The sequence below is a fragment of the Zonotrichia leucophrys genome, chromosome 2 (assembly GCF_028769735.1).
Source record: "Zonotrichia leucophrys gambelii isolate GWCS_2022_RI chromosome 2, RI_Zleu_2.0, whole genome shotgun sequence".
Lineage (NCBI taxonomy): Eukaryota > Metazoa > Chordata > Aves > Passeriformes > Passerellidae > Zonotrichia > Zonotrichia leucophrys.
In genome coordinates this window covers 17,915,507-17,940,661 of record NC_088171.1, presented here as the reverse complement: position 1 = coordinate 17,940,661, position 25,155 = coordinate 17,915,507, and the positions used below count along the sequence as shown (strand labels likewise).

The following is a 25,155-nucleotide window of genomic DNA, read 5'->3' as shown; positions in this document are numbered from 1 at the left end:
GCTGCAAGGATTTTGCTTGTGTCATACATCTTATCTGAAATGCATTGCCCCCAGAAACAAAGTGCTTCCAGTGCTGTGTACTGGGAGGTTGATTCAGTTCCAATTCAGAGGCAGGAATAAAACCTACTGAGTAGTTACTGTGGTTTTGTGCAGCAAATGTGTGCTTTACAGAGGCATTTGAGCTAATGATCCATGCAGTTCTGCTTTAAACTGGTGAGATTTGCAAGGATAGCAAGGCTCGATGGTACTGTGTGCTCACAAGCCTATTATAGTAAGATGTAATGTCTTAAAAAGCACACGTGGCTTAAAAAAATGGGATGGAAATGGAAGGAAATGTTCTTACATGATTAGGCTAAGTGTATATTCACTGTTATCCTACCTCTAAGATGTTGTGTGTAGCTGCACTGCCAATGTTTGTGGCTGGCCCAGGGCTGGGTAAGGAGCTGTGCCCTCGCTAATATTGAAGCAGATGATCCGAGCTGTGAGTCATGTTTCCAGCAGTGGTGCCCAGAGTGTGCACAGGCTCATGAATGCCTTCACTCATCCCATCTGTTGAGATGGCTCTGTGCCCACAGAGAGGGGATTGGGCCCTTTTCTAGCAAGTGTAGTGCCAGACTGTTATCAGTTTGGATGGCAAGCTTATCTAACATTGCAAACAGCGTCTCTGCTGCAGGAAATCCCTTCTCAGTGTTAGGACTGAGGCATTAATAGGTGGCTTGATGTATCCTGGAGGATATTTGATGTGTTGGAAGAAACTGCTGAAAGATGGCAGAAGGAGGAAGGCTACCCGTCCCTGAGCACGGCAGGACACTGAGAGGAAGTGTCTGATGGCTTGTTGATGGCAGAATTGCCTAGAGACAGCCCTGGACAGCTGTTGCAGTCAGGCAAGGACAGATGGTGTTGGGCAGTGGAACAGATCATATGGATCTCTTCACAGTATCTCCTAGATGCTTGTTAATGGAATTAGCCCAAAAGGCATTATCTTGTATGGCTTGTCCTGCATTGAACTGTGCAGAGTACTTGCAGAAAATTCTGAAGTTCAATTTAAAAAAATATATAGTTTCCTGAAAAGTTATTTGGTTTAAGTGAGGACATTTTTAAGATGAATTTGATTATTTGCAAATGAGAAAAAAAATTAATTTTGCATCATTTTTGTCTAAAGTGGGTGACTTGCACCTCAGATCCATGAGCAGATGATGTTGCTACTCAAATTCTAAGCTCTGAATTTCATTTCCATCAATATAACGTGGATAACATCTCTGTCCACAGCACTAGGAACTAGATTAAAGGTCCATTCCAATCTAAACCTTAGTATGATTCTACAACCACGGGCAAAAAAAACCCAAGAGTTTAAACATTTTGAACACTTAGGGGTTTTTGGAGTTAAGGTCCTGCTCAATTTTTTTTCCTGTTTAGTTTTAGGATTTTTAGCACTGGCAATACATGTATTTTTTTTATCACTTTGGCTTCTGGTCTGTTGAGACATAATGCTGTTGCCCATTTCCTCTCAACATGAAGCATAGCAATTTGATGATTGTAGAGGAAGATGAGTTTTTGATCTAATTGGAACTTCTATGGCTTAAGAATTGCAGTAAAAATTACTTGTCTTAAATACATTACAAAATTGTTACAACTGGCTATAAAGTGCTTGGCTTATTCCTCCTAATACAGATTATTAATTGACATATAGTGAAGCACATTCCCTAAAATAAATGCTGTAGTGCCTTTCTAGTCAATGGAGATGTGTACTTGAAGCTTTTAGGTGAAGCTCCTGTCCAAGTAGCTGAAGCTGAACTTTCTCAAGGTACTTGTTTTTATCCCTAGGTTATCTGTGGGACTTGCATTAGTAGGCCTGATTTACTAGACCTCCTAAAACAGTGTAAGAAGAAATTAATGTTTGATTTAGGCAGACTGAATCCCAGTCACTGCACCTTGGGGAAGTGCACAGTATTAAAGTGTTTTTGCCTGTATCTGGTGCCAAGGTGAAGGGCAGAATTAACCATCTTTTAATGTGCACAGTAAAGTTAACCTGAAAGATGAAAGAGCATTTTGCGATGCACAATTTTGCTCACTATTATGTAGTATGCTCACTATGTAATTAAGGTTGGTTTTTGTTGGTTTTTTTTTTAAAGAATCTTTTAAAATGCTGTTTATCTTCTAAGAAGCAATGGCACTGAGCCTATAAAACTCATTAATTCCCTTTTCTATTTTTGTGTGGACAAACTCTGTTATGTTTTTGAATGTTCAGTTGTTCTGTGTTAGTTCTCTTTGCACTTTTACTTTCCTACCTGTCCCAATAGGGAAAATTTGCTGTAATGTGTGAGGTGCTTTTATTGACCTCAGCTGTTGTCTTTAGAGTGTGTGAGTGTCTGTTCATCATGTCAGATGAATAACTGAGCTGGCTGATCGCTGTGTCAGCAGGCTAAGCCCCTCTTCCGTGTCCGTAATTCCCCAGCTCTAAACACACTTGACAGTTAGCTGGTGACCTTAGGAAGTCTTTTCATCTCTGACTCCACAAGTGGTAGCGTGACTACTGGAACAATGTTTTGGCAAGGACAGTAATAGCTTAAACCACGCTGAGTTTAAAAGCAAACATCCAAACGCATTTGTCCAAATGACAAAGACGAGTCACAGTTCAGGAAGTCTCACGCACAGCTGCAGTAACTGGGACATGAGCAGCCACTGTTTGGCTTGTCCTCTTCTGATTTCCAAATAATTTTCCCCAGATCTCTTTGTTTAAGTAGCAGAAACTGATGTCTAGTATTTAAGTGGATGCCAGGAGCTGGCAAAACTGCCGATAACACATTTCTTTATGTACAGTAAAGATGTTTTATTCCATCCATCAGCAAAACCTCCCAGCATTTTTAAGAAGATCGTGGTCTATTGCATTGTAAATGCATAAAGAGAAGATGAAATATTGTCAGATTTTTGGTGGGCAGGGTAGTCTTTTAGAGCTGAGGGATTCCCTTGTTCTGCTGAGAGCAGCGTGGATGTGTGGGTGAATCTGGTGCTCATCCTAAGCTCCTCACTTGCAGCTCAGCAACCTTTTGCTGCACATTTGTCATTTGAAGAAGACTTAGCTCTGGGGATAACAGTAAGGAATGGGGATTTTGATAAGGCAGAAGAGGCTGATACGAAACAAACCCAAGACTTCTCTGTGTTATGTTGCTCCTTTTTTTGGCTTTGTTTGGTTTAGTTGTTGGGTTTTTTTGGATTTTGGGTTTTTTGGTTGATTGTTTTTTTGTTTTATTTTGTTTTTTGGTTTATTTTGTTGGGGTTGTTTCTGGATTTTTTTTTTTTTTTTTTTTTTTTTTTTGTGCTAGGGAGAGTGAGGGTTGGAGAGCAGCAGTCATACTTTGGACCCGGTTCCTTGCAAGAATTGTATTCCACTTGAATTGGAAAATTGAGCAAAGCTTCCAAGGCACTGTTTCTGTAGCCCATTGGCTCCAATCCATTAAAGATTTTTCCTTTTAAAAATTGTGCCTCTAAAATTCATGGTGCTTATAAGAGATGTAATTCTGACAAGAGCTTGGAGAGGGAAGTCATCTGAACATCCTGGTGAGCCCTGATGGGAATGGGAATGACATATGCTTAGAATAGCCTTCTGCAATGCCTAAGAAGAAAGCAAAATATAAATATAGTAATTCTGACTCTTCAAAGCCTGGGTCCATGACAGAACATGTCCAGGAATAGGAAGGGACACTGGCCCTTGTGAAGGCACTCTTACAATTCTCCATCATATGAACACAGGAAGATCCAAAAGAGAGTCAAGCTTGGCTGAGGTCTTAGATCTGCAGTATCCTTCACCACAGGGTGAAGGAGCAGTTAATATGTGTCTATTTCAAATGGGAAAATGAGAACAGTTTTCTCCAACAGAGCCTTGCCTCTGCAGCTTTCATGGTGAGCTGTGACGCCAGCTCACACCAGGCTGCATTTGAAGTGGTGGTTTCTTGGTTGATATCCAGCCAAATGCCTCAGCTGCTCATACAAATGATTCAATGCAAATCAATGAGATTTTCTAGACAGTTAATGTTTCAACAAGCAGCAGCAGATGAAATTGCTGTGTCAGATTGCATGGCAAAGAGAGCTGTTGCCCTTGTTCAGAAAATTCTATGCCTGGAGAGTTTTCAGACCTTCCCATTTCAATTATCTGAAAAATTCTGCTTTCAAATCAACTTTGAAATGTTCAGAGTCTCTGTATGCCAGTCTTTTTTTGACATTGATTTTCCTGTTTGGAAGAATCAAAGATGAAACATGGTGTTTTCTACCCCCCAGCAAACCTCAGGAGACAAGCTACTGCTACAGACCTTGCTCAGGTTCTGCAACTGTCCTAATCTATAAAACTGTATATTAGGATAAGAGGTCATTGCTGCCATTCAGGTCTTTCTGAGAAACTTTTTGCTGGATGCTGTTTGTCCAAGCATGGTCATGCATATGTGGATGCATTTTGGTTTTCCAGCTGATTTTCCAAGGGGAAAAGCTGCTGCTTTTCCTCCAAGGTGGATTTCTCAGAATCCCAGAAAATGTCTACATTGAAGCATGTCAAATCAGGGTAAAGTTGTTCACCCAAAGGATGGTTGGGCAGTGGAACAGGCTCCCCAGGGCAGTGGTTACAGCACTAGCCTGAGTTCAGGAAGCATTTGGACAATATCTCAGGCACATGGTGTGTTTCTTGAGGTGTCCTATGCATCAAGGAGTTGGACTTGATGATCTTTGTGGGTCCCTTATAACTCAGTATATTCTGTGATTCTCTGTCAGTCCAATAACAGTGAAAAAAACCAGATTAAATTTTGGAGCACGATTTGATTCAGCAAATCATATTTTTAAAAGGAATAGTTTGATTTTGCTGCATAAAAAAGCATTCCAGTGAAGCACAGCAGCTTCCATCTCTCTCAGCCCACATCTGCCATTTGTGCCCCCACTCTTCTTTAGAAGTCTATGTCACCCAAAGGATGTAGTCCTGGGCTTTTGGCCAATATCCTGAACTTGAATTCCCACGCAGAAGAGCATTTACTTAGGAAAATAATATGTGGCAGCCAGTAGGCACAATACTATCTCTGCTGCCAGAATGTACTGACTGTAAATGAAGCTGTGACAGATGGCCTGAAATGTTTCAGTACTTGCTTTCTCTAGACCAGGATTACCTAATTAATTTTTACTATGGTGCATTGGGTTGTTTTACCAGGTTCTGGTCTGACACATTGAATGCATGGGATCCAAGTTTGCTGGACTAAGCAGGGTCTACGTGTGGGGTAGGGGCAGTTTTCCAACAAATCCCTGGGACAGCAGGCTCCTGGTGGGACCAGATGAGTGAGAAGAAATGTGGGATCAACCCTCAGGACACCAGGGACAATATCTGCTGGAATGAGAAGAAGTGGACTCCTGATTCAAATTGTGACTGAGTTTACTGAGCAACCCTGTTTTAGAGAAGAGTAGTGTTTTACTTGATAGTGAAGTTTCTATCTGCAGTATACCCACAGAAGTAGCTTTCTTTTACTGCTTATGGAGTGTTGTTCTTGTGCATGGTCCTTGGTAGACAGGGCAAAAGACTGGTAGGACATTTGTTTATTGTGGTCAGAGAAATGCATAGGTGAGCAAAAGGATTATTTTCCTTAAGAAAGTGGGGATGCATGGGGAGATTTGATATAGCTTAGGTGAAATATATGGGGAAGAAAGAGTTAAATGTGTCATTAAATATTTCATATTTTTGATAGAAAGAGGTCAGTGCAATCATTTTTAGTTTGGCAGGGATAAATGAGCAGCTATCATTTTGCTAGGTTTATTAGGAGTGACTTTGAAGTGCAACCTAGTAAATACAGCCTATCAAACCAGAATTAAACCAGCTGCATATTACTTGAATTGCTCAAGGAAAAAGTCCTTTTCTGTTCTATCCTCCTCTCTGGGTAGATGTTTTCACTCAGTTAAGAAAAGTCAGTGAAATTGCATTTAAAAGTGTTGTCACTTCACAGTCTGTCACAGGGCTTTTGCCAGCTCCCTTCAAAAAGGAGTTGGTGCCCAGAACTGTGCCAGCTGGTTGATCTGATCATCCCGATGCTTTACTAGAAAATCTAAATATACAGCAGTACGAGCTGAAATGTGTCTGCTGTCCTGTTTTGCAACTATTCTGCATTTGAATGAAGAACTACTTTCTCATGAAAGCAGTACTGAAGTTCTCTCTATCTTTCTGTTCTATAGGTTGTCATTTTGTATTTTGAGCCAAGTATATTTCGCTGTGTTCTCCTAAGATGGGTTCGTCTTCTGGGCTTTGCTACTGTTTATGGAACTGTGACACTCAAGCTGCACAGGTATTTCACATATTAATTTCCATCTCTGTGGGAGTATGTGCAATCTGTGTGGGTACTTAGATGGAAGAGCTGCAAGTATTATCATAAACAAGTGCCATTTCTGATTTTAAACCCACCGTGTATTTCTCCTCAATTTTCCTGCTCAAATTATATGCTGCTAATCTGAGTTGAGAGCTATGGATGCTGACAGGATTTGATGAAAAATATATATACATTAACTGTTAAATTGTGCAAGAACCCCTTTTCACGGGAGGTGAGTGTGTTTTCCTTGAATATAAAAAATACAGAAGTATTCATAGAGTGTTCAAAAGTTTCCCTGTGAAGTGTTTACAGAGAGATGCCTTTGGAGTGTTTAGACACAGCAATGGTGGGTAAAGCAACAGACTATGGTGTGTGTACTTACTGTGTTTTCTTATGGCTCTTATGTCAAGGGCTGTTTTCTTCAGGCAGTCATAGCAGACAAGCTACACACTCACAAACATCTGCACCTGTCAGCAAAAATATGAGGCAGATTCTGGGTTCCATGGGGTTGGCAGTGCATTCACATGTGACTCAAAAATTTAAGATTTAGAGGCCCAACTTAAATTCCCACTTCTACAGTCCCCTTAAAAATTGAAGCCTTTTCTGTGTATGCTGGATAAAATCCCTCTTTAAACTTTAATGAAAAAAATTACTGATACATTCTATAAGTATCTTTATTCAAGCAAAGAGATAAGCAGTATATTGATACTCAAACATATTAGGTGAAGTATGGTCACTTATCTTTTTATCTTCATTTCATTACTGCATTGGCATGTTAGAAGAGGTTTGGTATTATGCTTGTAAACTGAATGAGACCTAAAAATATCTTGTGTTTCATGATACATTACTGACTTGTCACATTGTAGGTGGAAACCCCGGTTTTCCCATTAAAACAGAGGTCCTTCTTGTAGCTCCCTTTAATTTGGGTTCCTGGTTACAAGTGTACACTTAGGCTAGTAAACTGCAATTGTAAAATGCTGTGTCTGGCCACACCTTTGCTTTGAAAATGACCAAGACAATCCCATTCCCCCATGGTATTTTCTGGGATGAACGATTTCTGATGCAAAAAGTAAAACAAGTAGAGCAGTAGAGAAGAGGGAGCTGGTGGCTTTGCTTGGATGCTTTATCTATAGCTCAGACAGATAAAAAGCCTGAAGCTGTGGGTGGCTCATGTTGTCATTGCAGTTCTGCTCTCCTAACAGGTTCTTTCTATGATTGTACATGATGGGAGGAAGCCACTATCCTGACAGGACAGTTGATCTTCCATCCATATTAAGTGAGGATAGGCTGCAAAATTGGGCAGAAAGTCTTCTGCTTTGCCCATTCGGCTGTCTGGTGTTACTTGGCACCTCTGCTGACAGGGTCAGCAAACAAGACAAAATTGAATAAGAAGCCAAGAATGCACTACATGCTCATCCCTGATCATCACAAAGCAAGGAAAGATAGCAGCAGACTGGACTTTATCAATGGGACAGGAAGACTGAGGGAAGTGATAATTCTCCTTTACTCAGACCATATCTGCAATGATGTGTCCAGATGTCAGCAAACTTAGATGAGTTCATTGAAAGGCCATCAAAATGGTCAGGGCTTGGAGCAGTGATCCTGCAAAGCGAGGTGGAGATAGCAGGGCTTATTCAGCATGAAGAAAATGTAGCATTGAAGGAACCTAACATGAGTTATCCAGCTCCTACAGGGAGGTGAAGCCAGGTTCTTTAGAGCAGTGTGTAGCAGGAGAACAAAAGGCACTGACAAATGGAAATGGGAGATTTCAACTTTATACAACATGAATGAATATCAGGGTCAATGTTATATGAGGAAAGTTATATGGTTGATTAAGCAGTGCAGCTGGCTGCTCATGGGGTTATGAATTTCCATACTTGGAAGTTTTCAAGACCCAACTGGATAAAGCCCTGAGCAACCTGGTCTGGATTCACTGCTAACCCTGCTGTGAGCACTGGCTGCCCTTCTGAATAATTCTGTATTTCTTTGTGTGACACAAAGAGGGAAAAAAACTATTTAGTATGTTAATCTATAATTACTTTGTCAAGGAGTCTATCTTTTGTTTTCCACACAGGTATCCTGACCATTCCTTGCCTATATTAGTGATATTGTGGTCTTTTTTGGTTTTGAATATCTCAGTCCCAGAGTGTGCCTTGCAAAAGACCGAGTCAAGTTAGATATATATTTTATTACACACATTCACAGCAGTTATGCTGTTAGGAACAATGTGATGTTAATAGAAAATTTTGGCAGATCTAATTCAATCCAGAGCTCTTACAAGGCTGAGGAATGGCTTATTGCAGGCAGCACTGATACTCCTGACAAGCACAGGTTCTCTCCTGCAGCTAGGCTGTGTCCTGCCTGGGGGAAGAACCAATTGCCAGAAAGGAACTTGTGATTTTTCTGAGTTAAATGGGTAAACCAATATTGTGTAAAGGTAGCTGTTAATGATAATGAGAAAGTCTAATGCTGTAGCTCTCAACAAATGAGATGCTTTGAGAAGCATTGGAGTGTGAAGGTTAACCAAGGCCAGGCAGGAGTCACTGGACATGCCTGGGGGTTTTTGTAGCTTTTTAAATTTTCCTGTAGCTCCTCACTTCCTAAGGAAGTCTTAGAGGTTTTGCTAGGGTCAAGCATCAAGGGGAAATCAGAAAATAAGTCAAAAGCAGATGCTTAAGGAAGAGTAAAAGAACACAGAAGTCATGTACGGATTCATTCTTTGAACACCTGTCACAGCCAATTTCTACAGTGCCTCATCCTTAATTGCCTCTTTCTTATTCCCTGTGCATTTTTAAAATAACGAGCTGATGTTTGTGGGGGTGGAAGGATAGGGGCATGGAAATGAGCTTAAATTAAGAAATCTAGCTGAAGAGCTATGAACTTAAAATACAGTACTTTCCTTAACAATGAATTTTTCAAAATAATTCTCTCAAGAAATAATAATGTTTCAAATTTAACCTTTTGGGTTTAAAGGAGCTGATGTTGCACCTTTCCGTTATATTTCTGTAACTGGAGACTCTTTGTGTCCTCTTTCAAGCCCTGTGTTTTATGAATAGGTTATCTCATTATTTTTAGTATTTTGTGAACTTCTGTCACTTTCATGTCAGGATTAATACAGAATCCTTAATTCTGGACTAAAGCATAAGAATGTAACAAAGACGTATAGACAAATACATATAGACATATGTATGCACTTGTGTGTGTATATATAGGTTAGCTTTCAGATATCTTAGGAAAAGGAAACCCAGGAATGGGGTCTAGTTTATGGGAATCTCCATTTCTGATATTAGTAAGAGAGAGAAAGGAGAGTGGGAAAATGAGGAGAATGAGAAGGTGTGGGGAAGGTGATGTTTCAGGTATGAGAAATATGACAATGACATAATCCCCACTTTTTTGTAGCAGTGATGGTGGGAGGGAGTGCTAGTGGGAGAACAAGATGTTAACACTATGATGCAATTCTGCATTTCATCTAAATGCTGTGCTAAGATTATACTGCTGTGCTTTGCCATCTGGTACAGTTGGAGCAAGTAGTGGACCTTCCTACAGGTTTTGGAGGTGGCAAAGAAATGAGTAGAAAAGCAGTGTGGGTTGTGTGCAGGTGTTTAGAGGCATGTTTTGGTGGGGGATATGAATTTGTGGCTCATTTGGCAGTGTTAGATTTATTGTTATGATCTTAAGGGTCTTTTCCAGTGTAAACAATTCAATGATTCTGTGGTTGTCTGGATTCTGATTCCATATCTTACTGAAGAGGAGAGTCATGCCAGCAGAGAACCCAAAGATGTCAGTTTGCTTCTTGAAGCATCAGTGGTGAGGACATGGCATCCTGTTCCAGCCAGGACCCCGGGGTTATTGGATATCACCTCACACCACGTGCAGGGGGGACCAAGGGTGGAGGGTGGGTGGCACATGGGGACCACTCACCAGTGAATTGTTTGCCTAACTTGTAACTCTCGTGTTAGTATTGCTTGTTGTTGCTATTTCTTTTCCTATTTCATTGCTGTTTTGCTAAATCATTCTTATCCTGTCATCTTTACCCTTTTGTACTTCAATTTCTTCTCTTCATCCTGCCACAGGGGGAGGTGGAGGGAAGTGAGCAAGCAGCATGTGGCCTGGGGTCTTGCACTGAATTTGGGAATGCCATTCCTAACCACCACACGTGGAAATATGACCTCCCCTAGGTCAGCTAGGGCTGGGAAAGAGGATACAGATGCCCTTGGCTAAAAGTGTCTGGTGGGAATGTGGTGCAGAAAGGGGCAGAAGGTTCCAACCTTGGCAGTTGGAACCTGTATGGCTGGATTATTGCATGGCCAATATTTCACAGGCCAGTAGGTGACACTTCCATAGTGCCAATACACCGCTACCCAGTGGTTCCATGAAATGGGACCCCAGGGATAAAGCAGTGCAGAGAGAAGTTTTGTCTGGGAGAAGTGGTTATTGTGTCACTCAGCTTAAATTGGCAAGCAAAGTGAGATGAGCATGGTCTGTAGTGTTAAACCACCCTGATTTTTTGAAATGAGTCAGGCCCTCCTTGCTCGGTTGGTTAAGCACTCAAAAAAGGTGGAGTATTTACTTCCTATTGAATTATCCTGTTTTCCTGTGGAAGGTGAGAGTGAAATGCCTTTAGACAGATGCATTCACTGTTTGATTTTGCCACTGGATGTGGTCCATAGTGATTTCTGTAGTTGTTATCTCACATGAAACAAAAGGAGGAAAAGTCGTTTTCAAGGCAGGTGTTACTGTTGCAGAAATGGAGTGTACAGAGTGTGGTCTGATACTGCCGTGTTGAATTGCCACTGCTTGGATTTTTACTGCTTCAACTTGACTCACAGGATCTCAGTGTATTTGCAATACAGGAAATGAAGTGGTTTGGTCAAGCTGTAGAGGTTTTTACACTGTAGGGGCTTTCTCTAACTATTCCATTTGTCTGTCTCTTCCCTAGAAGTGGCATGTTTTGGCACCTGATGTTGTATGAAATGAGTCCTATAAAGCTTTGTGAAAAACAGTTTTGGGGCAGAAACCAGACCTTATGCATGCTCCCACAGAGCTGAGGCTGAAAGCCACAGCACCAGCAGGTCCTTCTTTGGCTGGTCTGCCCTGGGTGGTCGGTGGACACACTGTGCTGGTGGCTCCCACACTGTGCTGGTGGCTCCCACACTGTGCTGGTGACTCCCACACTGTGCCTCAGGCCTGGCTGCTGGAGAAAATAGCAGAGAAACAAGGATTTTAGGGCCTGGGTACAGAGTGAAAAGCTGAGGGATGCGGGTTAGGGAGGGAAGAAGCTGGGCTTGCTGAAAAAGTGTCTGCTCATACAGTAGGAGTCCATAAGGAATGAAGTTTCACTAATTAGACCAGTCATGGAAAAATCTGTTTTCTTGTTAGCATGCCTTAACCTAATTAATTAATTTCATGAGTATAATTTATGCCTCATGCCTGCTGCAAACCTTTGCTAGTTTGTTTACTTGTTTTTATGGTATACAACAAACCAGAGCTTTAGACAGTAAACTCCATATAACATTCTTGCATGGTGCACATTCAAGATGAAATTCTTATTGTTGCAGTTCTTCTAGATTAAATTAGTCATATTGTTGTGCTGTGGTTTTTTTCTCAATAAAACCTACATTATTAAAATCCTATTTCCCTCTTTTCTATCCCTGCCATTCTCATGCAATAACTAGCCTTAACTAGACAGTATAATGGCTCAGTTTCATATTTATGAATAAAATATCTACTTCCTTATGTATAAACAGGAAAATGTAGCACAGCTGTTAAAAAACAGTGTAGAATTAATCTTGATAGAGCACCATGTATAAGTGGGACTAATAAATATTATCTTAAAGCAAGAAAATCATCAGCATAGAATGTGTTTAAGATTAATAGGGCACTGGGATCCTGGAAAATATTCTCATACATATTCCTATTAATATTTAATTTGTATAAATTACTGTAGATACAGCTGTACTGTTCCATGGGCTGGTGTTTTAATCACCTTAATGTAGCAAACATTCTGCTATATCATAGCAGACTGAATTTGGCTAGGAAAGTTCAAAGAGAAGGTAAAGAAATTATCTGGTGTTTTAATATTCAATTACATTGTTATCATGATTAGAAAAAAACCAGCAGTGTGTTGGAAGGCCCTTTGTAATGATCCACAGGTATAACAAGACCTCTCAGATGTCTTTTGATGGCATGCAAGGGCACGCTGGCAGATACTGTGAGAAAAGACTGGTTTTGCACATTAGGTTAACATTATAGCAGAAGGGCTTCAGAGCTGGAACTGGAATCTGTCCTTTCCAAGGATATCCAAGTCCAGGACCTCCTCAGGTAGCAAAACTCTGTGCTGTGAGGCAATACCTTCCAGGTAGATGTGCATTTGTGCATGCATTTGCAATGCCAGTAATAACAGCTCTACAGAACTAGGTTTTTCTCATTACATGGGAAGGATGGAATTGTCAGTGGAACAAGGTATCTCTGCTGGGTGGGATTATTGCATAAAAGAAAATCCAGGCATTACACTACAACACTTGAGTTACAGCTATTCGTGGAGGAGAGGGATGAGGGTGTGAAGGATGTGACTCACAGACAGGCTGATCACAGTGGAAGCCCAGATTTGCAGATCACATCCACTGATTGTAGGTGAAGAACCATGACTGGAGAGGAGGCTTCTGGTGGGCTGCTGTGAAGGATCAGGAGTAAGCCTGATACTATTTAGCATTTTCAGTTGCAATGAACTACCAAGAACAAAATGATTACTCACAAAATTTGTTGATAATGAAGCTTGGTGAAGTAGTAAATTCTGTTTCAGAAAGTCTAGTAATGAAAAGTATTTTTTACTAGAATCATAGAATATCTTGAGTTGGAAGGGATCCACAAGATTCATCTAAGTCCAACTCCTGCCCCACCCAGGAATCCCACCTGAGCCTGAAGCATTGTCCAAACCTTTTTTGAGCATAGATGGGCTTGGTGCCATCACCACTGGCCTGGAGATGCCGTTTCAGTGCCCAACCACCCTCTGGGTAAAGAAAGTTTTCCTAATATCCAGCCTAAACCTCCCTGACTCAAACTCAGACTATTCCCTTGGATCCTGTCTCTGGTCACCACAGAGAAGAGATAGAATAATTAATATTATACATATATATATATATATATATATATATATATATATGTAATTAATGTGTGTATATATATATATATATATACACACATTATATATATATATATATATATATATATATATATAAAATATATATATTTATATTTTATATATATATATATATATATATATATATATATGTAATTAATGTGTGTATATATATATATATAATATAATATATATATAAACAGAGATCAGTGTCTGCCCCTCCTCTTCCCTCACAGGGAAGTTGTAATGCTGTCTCCTCAGTCTCAGACCCATGAGCCAGCTGCTCACCCCTCACATGATGTGTTTATCCAGCTGTGAGCTGGACATCTTGTGCAGAAGGGCTCTGTGAGAGACAGAATTGAAAGCTTTACTGAAGTCCAGAAAGATTATATCTACTGTCTTTCCTTGATCAGCTAGGTGAGTTGCCTTTTCATAAGAGGAAATTAGCTTTGACGAGCAGGATTTTCCCCTTGTGAAGCCGTGTTGGCTCTGACCCATGACAGTGTTGTCCTTCAGGTGTCTTTCAATAACTTGCAGAATAATCTTCTCCTGAATTCTACCAGTCACTGAAGAGCTACTAAAAGGCCTGCAGTTTCTAGGGTCATCCTTTTTGGGACTTTGGGATGACATTAGCCATTTTCCAATCAACTGGGACCTCCCCAGATTCCTAAGACTGTTCAAAAAGCATTACAAGAGGCCTTGCAATGAATGATCCAGCTCTTTGAGTGTCCTTGGATAAATCCCATCAGGGCCCATAGACTTAGAGGGATCCAGCTAGAACAACAGATTCTGTAGAAGTTCAGAGCCACCTGGGAGTTTTTCATTCTCACAGCCATGGTTCTGCAGCTCAGGGCACTGGGACCCTCTCACCCATCACCAGTGTTGCAGACAGAGGCAGTGAAAGCATTAAAGGTCTCTGCCATGTCCATGGTGTGATTGTCTGAGTCAAAGAGATGCATCTGAATGCAGCCAAAAGGCAAATTATAACTAGGATCTATTTAAAGACAAAAATTTATGAGAATAGGAGGTTAATCAGTAGGGAATTGGTTTTACAACAGGAGACAACATCTTTGAAAGTCATATAAATGCAGTATGTTCCATTCTTGAGATTCTTTTTTAAAGAAGGTACACAATAGGTAGTTGTGGTTCAGAAAGTTTTGGAGAGGTGGGAAAATTCTTGATACTGTGGAAGCTAATCTGGTTTTTAGATCCACAAGAAGATTGAGAGATGACTTCTTCTGTGGTGTGTAAATGAGCAGGGAGAGGAAAAGTAGTCACAAAGGACTCTTTAATCTATTGGACTGAGGTTTAATGGAAGCCAGAGCCAGAGAAACTCAAATGAGCAATCTGGCATACATTTTCCTCACAAGGGTGTTTAGCTATCAAAAAATCCAAATAGATTAGAGGCGCAATGAGAATTTTTTGTGCTGCTTTCAGTTCTAGACTGATTCCTCTCTTGGAAGATTCTGTAGTTAAGTACTACTACAAATGGCAGGAATTTCAATAGAAAAATATAATGGTCTATGTTATACAGCTGATCAAACTGTATAATTTTGTAGTTAGTCCAATACTTGACCTTAATTTTACAAACATGCAATTAAAAAAAACCATTCTTTCTAGTATAGATCTACTAGGATATGAAGCATATTTATAGACTGAAATGACAGATAGTGGTACTGTTTGTTGGAGTGCACCAGCTGCTTTGACATTCATTATTCCTGATCGCTTATTCTAATGTAGATCTTAAGTGCTGGGGAAAGCATTCCCTTAACCAATATTCTCACATATTAGTTGCTCTTTTCTGGATTTCTATGGAGGCAAAAAATTGCCATTATGTTCTTGAAAAATTGAGTATCTGATCAGTGGCAACCAGCCACTGGTGACATAAAATGCTGTGTTGCTCTGCTTTGACATACACAGGGGTAAATCTCATTTTGCTTATTTAGCATTGTACTGCACATTGGTGACTTATCCTCATAGATGCTTTTCTGGAAGAGGCACTAGATACTCTAAGAATTTTACATGCAATATATCAGATCCATGATCTGAGCTGGAAAGATCAAGATAATGTTGACTTGATTGCTTGAAGCTTGGGAATGCATACACAGTAGGTCCTGTAGAAAGCTTCAGTATTAATTCAATTGTAAGTATTAAGCTATTCCTTTTAGAGCTATTCTGTAACATTTCACTTAATTTTCACTACCAAAAAAAAATGTATTAAAAATTAAAACAGTTTTTCTGCTCTAGAGTATTACAGCTCAGGACAGGTTTTGGATGTTCCTGAGTCTTGCTTCCTCCCTGTGCACACTGTGAACCTCTGTTCATACTTGCATTTACTGCATATGGTTCAAGCTGGAGCCTCTTGTTTCTGGCAAATCTAAAAATCCTAGCTGTAATAATCAGTGTAAAATTTTGAGTGCCTCTTTCCAATGTGTGAATTAAGTTCGCTGGGAGTTCTAATGCTGAGCTCCATTACTCAGGGGTCTCTGAGTCTCTTCCCAGCCATCAGCAGTGCTGTGCTCTGGTGGTTCAGGGCAACACAGCTCTCCTGGTGGAGCCACGTTCTGCTCTTGGCTCTGCTACAGCAATGTCTGCTCTTCTTCTGAGAGCTTCCTGAGCAGAAAATCCTTCTTCCCCTTGCTGGGCTTTTGGGGAGATGCTGGCTGTTCCTCCCAGCTGTGCCATGGGGAGGTTACAGTTCTGTGTGGGTGCAGGGCTGCTGATGGGAGGCCCTGCTCTCAGCAGGCTGTGCTGCAAGCACTGGCTTGCACAGAGCTGTTGGGAAGTGGAAGCCACTCCCATGGCCACAAACCTTACTAAGCTTTTTGTTTCTCCTAACCTGCCTTTTTATACAACCATTAAACCTCTCTGACTGGTACCAGTCCTCACCGGTGCACCTGTTCTTATTTTCACCATTCTGTTAAAATATGTCAGGTATTGGCAACCAGGGTTTCACTGGTTCTGCCTTGTTGCCATATGTGGATCAGGGCCTTTGTCATAGATGTTTTTCAGCATTTTTTTTGATATTATTTTCTACTGTTCACTTGTGAATAATGCAAATAGGCATTACATGTCTGAAATCATACTTCAGTTCTAACTACATCAATTCATGGCCTCTAAACAAAGAGGAATGTCAGAAGGTATTTTGGCAATTTCACCAGGGCTAGTAACAAGGAAATTGATATGTATAAGCATATGTGGTACCATTGTCTTACTAAAACAAGACTAAAAATCTAAGAACTGTTTAGTTCCAGATGTTACAATCAAATTTGTTAGCACATTTTTGCAGATCTTCTGTTCTTCTCCTTGACTTGCTTTTCTAGTTTTTGCATGTGAAAAGCTTTTAGAACTTCTTTCATGTTACTGTTTTGTGAAGCTATGTTTTAAAACTTGACATATTAAATGATTTTTCTTAAATCGTGTATTTTCTAGTTCCCCTATGGTTTCCTTCAGTCTGTAAATGATCATCATATATTCCTGAGATATTTCTCTAGCACCTCAGAAATGAGTCTCTTGTTGGCTTTGAACAAAACTATATAGTGCTGAGAGGCTTGAAACTGATAAAAGAGCTGGAATTACACTGTCCCAGCCATCCCTTAGTAAAAGCCTTAATTGCTTTATGCAGGATCTTGCCTCAGCAATAAGTCTGCCTTCTATCTTAGACTGGACAGACTTTTTTTTTTCTTTTAAATCGGATTAACATAATCCAGCTCTGGACTTTGCTCCTCTGTACTTTTTCAGATGCTTTGGAGAATGTGGCTGCAATGACCAAATCTCAGTTCTGAGTTTCTACTCACTTTGGAAATGATGCTTTGCTAGTTGAGAAAATGTCCTGTGTGTTGCTCTGGGATCCTTGTAGGGCGTGATTGTCAAACTTGTTTTCAAGTAGCAATTGATGGCTTCTGGTGAGTGTCAGCTGCCATTGGCCTGTGAGGAGCAAAAGCCCATTTTTGTTGTTTGGTAAACCATGACCCAGGAAAAAGTCATTAACTGGTTTGCCATGTATGAATGTATGAAAATGGAGGAGTTTGCAAAACATATACTAAGTAATGTCCAGTTTTGTCTCTGGCTCAGTCTCTTGTAATGAAATTTTGTCAGTGCATATCCTCAGAAATACTGGCTGATGCTCAGTTTGTTTGCTTCCTATGATGTTGCCTCAGGTCTGGAAGCCCAATCAACAAACTCCTACTGTTTTTTGCATTCTTTATTGAGATTTGCACTCAGGTGTGCTGCACAGCTGCACCATCAGGACCACAGATGTGAGCAAGGCACAAAATCCATGCTGACCATTCTGTGTGTTTTCATGCTCTTTTTAATTTGGGTGGCAAACATGATGGTCATGCCCGCTGATTATTTATACTTGTCTTTGAACTTTGTTTCTGTGCTTGCTGTTGCTCTCATGTGGCATTTTGGTATTTGTTTATCTTTGTTCACACCGCTTAAGTCTCATCAGAGATTCTCAGGATCTTGGACAACTATTATAACTGCCCTGGAGTTCTTCCTGCATGGTTTCTGTGCTAGCAAATGTTATGTTATGTTATGTTTATGTTTATGTTGCTGGCTGAAAATTTTGGTTTGCCAAAGATAAACTGTCTTGCCCAAAGGAGAATGTATGTGCCATGCATAGAAGCATGGGGCAGGTCTACCCAAACAAATGCTATTACTTGATTTTTTTCCACAAGATACAACATTGTGTGGGTACCTAAAAGCCATAGGAACCTGCAGCAGTGTGCTAAACACAGAATCATAGAATCATTTAGGTTGAAAAATACCTTTAAGATTGTTGAGACCAACCATAAACTTAACACTGACAGGATCACCACTAAACTGTGTTCCTGCATGCCACACACACACATCTCCAGGGTGGGTGACTCAGCCACCTCCCTGGGCAGCCTGTTCCAATGCCCGACAATCCTTTCCAGGAAGAAATTTTTCCTAATATTCAACCTAAACCTCCTTTGGCACAACTTGAGGCCAAACTGAAGAAAAGACCTAACTCTTAACAGATAGCTCAGGTGTGCATCTCACTAACGTAGGGATGTTGCTTCCAGTCCTGATACTGGTGTGCTTTTAGCTAATTCAGCAATTCTGTGCCATATCCATAATGTCTCTTGAAGATGAGAGTATTGCACAGTTGCTTTAGCATTGGCCTAGTCCATGTCCTCCAGGTTTTCCCTTGTTAAGGCACCCAAATATTTCTTTCAAATTTGTATTTGTGTTACAGGGCTGGCAAGGGTTCCTCAGGGGTGAAGAGATAGACGAGAATCTTCGCTTCATGATCAGAAGGCTGGATTTATTATTTTATGATATATGTTACATTAAGACTATACTAAAAGGAATAGGTTGAAAAAGTTCAGAAGCTGCTATGCTAAGAATAGAATAGGAATGATTAAACAAGGGAGCTCTCTGTGAATCTGTCCCAGAGAGCTTGGCCCCTGATTGGCCCTTAATTGTAAACATGGAACATGGGCCAATCACAGGTGCACCTATTGCATTCCACAGCAGCAGATAACCATTGTTTACATTCTCTTTCTGGGGCCTCAGCTTCCCAGAAGAGGGAAAAATCCTAAAGAAAGGATTTTTCACAAAAGATGTCTGTGACAGTATTTGTATTTCGCCTTACAAAGGCCAGGTTGCATATTTAGCTGTCATTATTTCCCTTCTGAAGAACCAGAACTACCTGCTTCATTGCTTGTTTGTCAGAGCACTAAGTGATTCTCTCCATTTAAGCTGTTGCCCTGTGGCAAGCAGCATAAATCACCATAAATCTACAGGTCATTTGGACTCTTATGAATGTGCTGTGTTTTGCCAGGATGTTCCTCAGTTCTTTGTTCCTTGCCTCTCCAAAGCTGAGCAAGACAAAGAATGAGGCATGCTATTATCCTCTTAATTCATACATATTTTTGTTGGCAAAAGCTATAAACTGAGTAATATCCAATTATCTGTTTATCTATATGTATATTTAACTTGCTAGCTAACAGGATGTTTGATCACTAATTAACTCTGAAACTACACTTATTTTACATTAGCTGTGCATTTACTTTGAGCACTAGGCAATCTTTCAGCTGCCATTTTGACTTGTGAGCCCTAAATCACCTTAAGCTTAATCTTATGATACTTTGTTGGTTCATTCATCACTCCTGTGAGCCAGCAGCATTCCTGGTTTAGTGCTGTGCAGAGTGTAAGAGCAGGCAGGCTTGTGTCACTCCTCAGTTCTTTCTTCAAACAGGCATAGCTCTGGGTAAGGCATCTTTTTCTTGAAACACTGTCACTGGTGCTTGAAGAATATAGATGTCTTGTCTAGCACCATCAGGTGCAGTGCATTTTTATTGTAGATTTCTTCACATGCCTTTTTTCCCCACAGGTCTTCTGATCCCAAGTTCTGTTTGGGTAATTTAATTGCTGGACAAATTCTAGTGGCTGTTTGAAGGGCTAATTCTGGGATCCCAGAAATTCCTTTCTGAGTTTGTTTCAATTGGATGTCAGCCACAAACCGGGTCTGTTGCTCAGTTTCTCCACCTCATATGACAATGACCTTTCTCATAGGTACATTACAACCTCTCTTGTTCCCTCCTTCTTTGTTTGAAATACCACTGCTGCGAAGGAAGCCGTGCACTTTGAAATGTCAGTGCAGCAGCTCCTGAGCTTGCTGCCACTGTCTGTGCCTGCTGCCCACGCCTCAGTGCTCCTGCTTGCACAGGCACAGCTTGCCTGGTGTAACTCCAGCACTGTGAAGCACTAAAGCTGCTGCTTGAGCTGGGAAGGGTAGATTGACCACAGAGAACTGAGAGATGTCTGCATTTCATTTGTTTTCCTTCTGCAGTGCTCAGAAGTCATGCAGAGCCAAAGTCTGCTTTCCCAGTGGACACAGTCAGTGTTGTGTGGCAGGAGGAGCCCAGCAGCAGCTGCAGCAGCTGTGCCGCACCTCCCCAAAGAGGCAGATCCCCTCTGGTAACCAACAGCTTCTTGAACAGTCACAGGGCAGCCAGAATGTCCTGGCTGTGACATCTGCAGTCACAGGCCTTCTGAGCAGAACCAAACAAAAACCCAGCCCAAAGCCCTTGAGAATTCAGCTGTGAGGCTTTTTAGGAAGAAAAAAGGTGACATTTATAAATCAAGTCAGTGAACTGTGTAGTTGTTTTCTGCACCTTTTTACTAGAAGCGTAGTGACAGTGACGTAGTAAAGTCACTGACAGAGGTCATTTTGCAAACCCAAACAATACTATTTATCCCAAATCCCAGAGGGGTGGGCTCATCCGTTTCTGGAATAAACACAAGACTGACAAGAACAGCAAAACTGAGTTCCCTGAAAGATATTGGAAATCAAAACCAGCGAGACAGGCTGTGTAGCTGTCTCCTAAGAGTGCAGTGAGCCCTGAAGCTTTAGCTGTGCCCCAGCCTTGCAGCCTGGATCAGCCCCAGCAGCCTGGGTGGGTGAGGAGCTGGCAGCACACCCTGCCCTGCACAGCCTCAGGTTTGTCCTCATGCAGCATTAGCATGAAGAGTCAGGGGCATCAATGTCCTTTGCAAGACTTATTAGATAGAATACAGAAACCAAATTATGTATCGAGACTATTTTCAGTGAAAACAAAGTGTGTGTTCTGTTCCTTTTTGTCTCCATGCTCAGTTAGACCAGGCTTATTTGTTTTATTCTCATCTTCATGCTACATGAAACACCACATTTAAGCTGTTTGTTATATTCAAGAGTCCAAATCTGTTTCTTGTGTTGCATGGATGTCACCAAGTCTGAATTGGAGTCAATGTCTGACTATTTATTCAAAAGGAGTCTTATTAATTCCCCCCCTTTTCCTCCTGTTTTCTTCCTTGGGTTATTTGTTCTGAAGCAAGGTCATTGCCACTGCATTTCTTAGCACCATTTGATGTCTCTCTAATTGCAATATTTATTTTTAAACAACTAGTCTCTAAAAAGCAGCTTGGCTATGAACACTTCTAATGTGTATGTGACCACAAAGGGAAGATGGGACTCTGCCCTTATTATCTTTGCAGATATTAGGGAGTTTCAAGTTTATTGCATTTTACTCCCATTCTGTTCAGTCCATGTTGTTGGCAATAGGGTCCCATTACTCTAGATTGCCTGTGGGTAGATTGCCTGTGTCTGTATTTTTTACATCTTTTACATTTGATTTCAGTGAGAATACAGGAGTGTTTTATCTATCTCATAGCAATCAACTGTTGCTCTTTTGTCCTGAAAATTGTGGCATTTAGATTAGCTCTCATTATTCTTGTTTTTCTTGACAACTAAACCTTTGACTGCAATTTAAATTTTAAGTTCTTTCATTATTTTATGGTGAAAACAGAAAACAACAGTTTGTGGAATTCAGCATGTCAGATGATTCTATTTCTTCCTCTGTGAGGCAAAACACAGAAGATGAGAGTTAGTATTTCTTGCAGTTGGCTTTTGTAACTTGAGTATTTTATTGCAGAGTGACAAATAATGAGAATGTTTCATTTATTTATTGAAGTTGTATGTTGCAGGGATGTATATAACCATGCAGAGGAGTCTGAGTAATTTCATTTCCCTCTTCATTAGAATGGGTGACGGTACTGTATAGTAATAAATTTGAAAATAAAAGTGAAAATGTGTACTTTAGTGGGCCCCTGAGAACATAATTTGTGATGCTTTGTAGAATATTCAGTCAAAGCTCAGAAGAAGATCATAGAACAAGTTATACAAAAGTGCTTCTACTGCTGAGTTTTTAGTACTAATGCAATTCTAAACCATATTAAATTTTAAGATTTAAGGCCTGATTAAAATGCTTGTTACAGAAAGCATACCAAGAAAATATAGTTTCTTCCATCTATACTCCTGTGTATCAACTGCACAAAGCTTACAGAGTCATAGAAAAGCTGAGGTTGGGAAGGACTTCTGGAGATCACAGAGCCCAACTCACCTGCTCAGAGCGGGCTCAGCCAGACCAGAGTGCTCTGAGACGTGTACAGTCGGATTCTGAATTTTGCCAAGATTTTTCTTATGTTTACATGGATTTTCCAGGATTTCAGTTTGTGCCCATTGTCTCTTATGTGGGCATGGGGCACCACTCAGAGGCGTCTGGCTCAATCCTCTTTACTCGCTCCCCTCAGGTATTTATATACATTGGTGAGTTTCTCCCTGAGCCTTCTCCAGGCTGAACAGTCCCAGCCTCAGCTTCTCCCCTTTGCAAGGTGATCAAGTCCTTCAGTCACCTCTGTGGCCCTCCACAGGGCTCTCTCCATGATGTCCATGTCTCTCTGGTGCAGGGGAGCCTGGAGCTGGGCACAGCTCTCCAGCTCTGGTCCCACCAAGGTGAGTAAAGCACAGGATCACCCCCTCAGCCTGCTGAACGTGCTCTGCCTGGCATGGTCCAAAAGGCTGGTGGCTTCTTTGCCACAGGGCTACACTGCTGGCTCATGGTCAGTTTGATGTTCACCAGGATCCCCAGGTCACCCTCTGCAAAGCTGCTTTCCAGCCAGTCAGCCCCCAAAATGTGCTGCTTCACGGGATTGCTCTTGCCCAACAAGTAATTATCAAGACACGTGACTTGAATTATTTTCACAAAATTTAAATTCAGACAGACATTCAGAAACCAGTTTCCAAGAAACTGTAGCTTCCTCAGAAGTACTTATGATAAACCTAATTTGCATTTTTTTCTGATTGCCACACATTGCTGAGAGTAAACATAGTTGATTGAGCATTTACCTGGCAATAGATCATGGAAGCTTATCAAAGAATTTATTTTAATCAGATATTGCTGACACTGTACAATGATTCCAGGCTACTCTTCTTTAAATTTCTTATAACTGTATGTTTTATTTTATGTGCCAAAACAGGTTTCTTTTGTACTGCTGTGTACTGTTCTGCTTGCACAAGTCAAGCTGAAGCTAATCCAAGCACAGGAATCTATAGGGATGCATTTTATCAGGTGTCAGTTTTATACAACCAGGGCTTTTTGACTGCTGGATTTTCTAGTTATTTGTCTTGTTACTATGGTATTATAAACTGAAGAAGTGCCTTCTTCTCTTTCTTCTGGTTTTGACTTTGTTCTGACCAGAATTTGTTTTCTGCTTTAGCTGAAAAACTATTTTGCACATACTGATGTTCACTGTCTTACACAGGCACTTGTTCTTCCATCAGGAGAGGTGTTTGGCACACTTAAGTACCTAAAAAATCCTATTTTTGTCTGCTTACTTTTACTGTAGTTTATTTTTTTCTAAATTTCTTTGTGAAGGAAACAAGTAAGTTGGGCAATTTGTCAGGGAATTTATGTGACTCTCAGCTTGGTTATGAACTAATGTCTGTTTGTGTCATCTGTATTTAGAAGAAAAGACAGGAGTTTGGAGTAGTGAAGGCTTGGAACCTTTGTTGTTGTTGCTTTTGAGAGTGGAGAATGTAAAATAAGATGACTACCAAAGCAGGGGAGGTCTGTGGTAGTACTGCAGCCTCTCATAGCCTTATCTGCACCTCTATATTGAGAGATTAGAGACATATTTTTATATGATGTTGTTCCTTCATGTCAGGTATCTCCTGAGAGCCTGGAACTTGCAGTGAAAGACATGAAGCTTCTGTGGAAATGTTTGCTATTTAACTTCATGTTAGACTTTCTATTCTCAGAGGGTCACTGCTCCTCCATGCCAGCAGCTGGCCTCTTGCTTTCCCCTCTGTAGGAGATGCTTGGTTAACTCACAGCCCAATTGCACAAGGTCCTCAGGAACCTGCTGTCATTGATCTGGCTTGGATCAGGGCTGTGTCCCTGATCCCCAAGAGAATTTCTCAATTTCCCTCTTCCAACCTTGGCTATCCTGTGAGTTGGTGAACCAGAGATGCAGTAACTCCCCAGATGCCTGATGAGCTTTACGTCCCTTGTCAGCATTTTCATTCCATCACATGTAAGCTACTCCAGGTGCACATTTATAGAGGAATATTTTAATAATAACAATATTTCATAACATGGAAATTTTACTCAATGAAGTTAAAATTGTTTATGGTTTCAATTTCTATTGGTGTTGACACTGCTGTATCTTGTGACAGGTGGAGATGTTCCTGATTTTATCAGTTATAAAAGTGGTTTGAATCTTATCTTCTGCAGGCAAGCTGAAGAATAAACTTTCTTTTCAAATATCCATGAAGGCCTTAGCCATGATACCTGCAAGCACAACCACGAGATAAAGTTAATATTTATTCCACAAGTGGAAGGAGAACACAATGCTGATAAAGAACTTCTTTTGCAGTAGAGTTGATACAAAACACTGCTGCCTTTCAATCACATTATAAATTGGCAAACATTTGTTTTATTAAAATGGGCACAAAACTAGCAAAAAATATTATAACTAAATAATGCGGTTACATGTCTTTCTGTACCACATTTCATTAACTCCTGTCAGCTTAGCATCTATAATAATGGTGTTGGCAACCCAGCACCTCTTCTGAGCACTGCTAAATACAGCAGTCTGCATTGTGGATCTGAGGGAAGGATTGTATCCAGGGGGTGTGATTATTACTCTTTCTCACACCTAAAGGAAGTAAAACAGTCAAGACAAGCTCTTTCTGCTGCATCTCAGCTGTTTAATTATCTGGCATGGCAATGTATCTAAGTGAGAGCACAACCCATCAAAGACTGGGCCTTTCAGTGTATCCTCCTCTGTCCTCATGGTTCAAAAGAAATGCATATTTATGATTATCAATGAAGTGATAAG

The 25,155-nt window shown here is 40.7% G+C and overlaps 1 protein-coding gene across 1 annotated transcript in view; it reads left to right on the top strand.

The window, feature by feature from the left end:
• The window catches only part of GPR158 (G protein-coupled receptor 158), a 199,993-nt gene that overhangs the window by 140,053 nt on the left and 34,785 nt on the right, over positions 1–25,155 (top strand). The window contains exon 6 of the mRNA XM_064704089.1: positions 6,196–6,305. Within this exon, the coding sequence (XP_064560159.1) occupies positions 6,196–6,305 (110 nt within the window). The remainder of the gene's footprint in view (positions 1–6,195; positions 6,306–25,155) is intronic.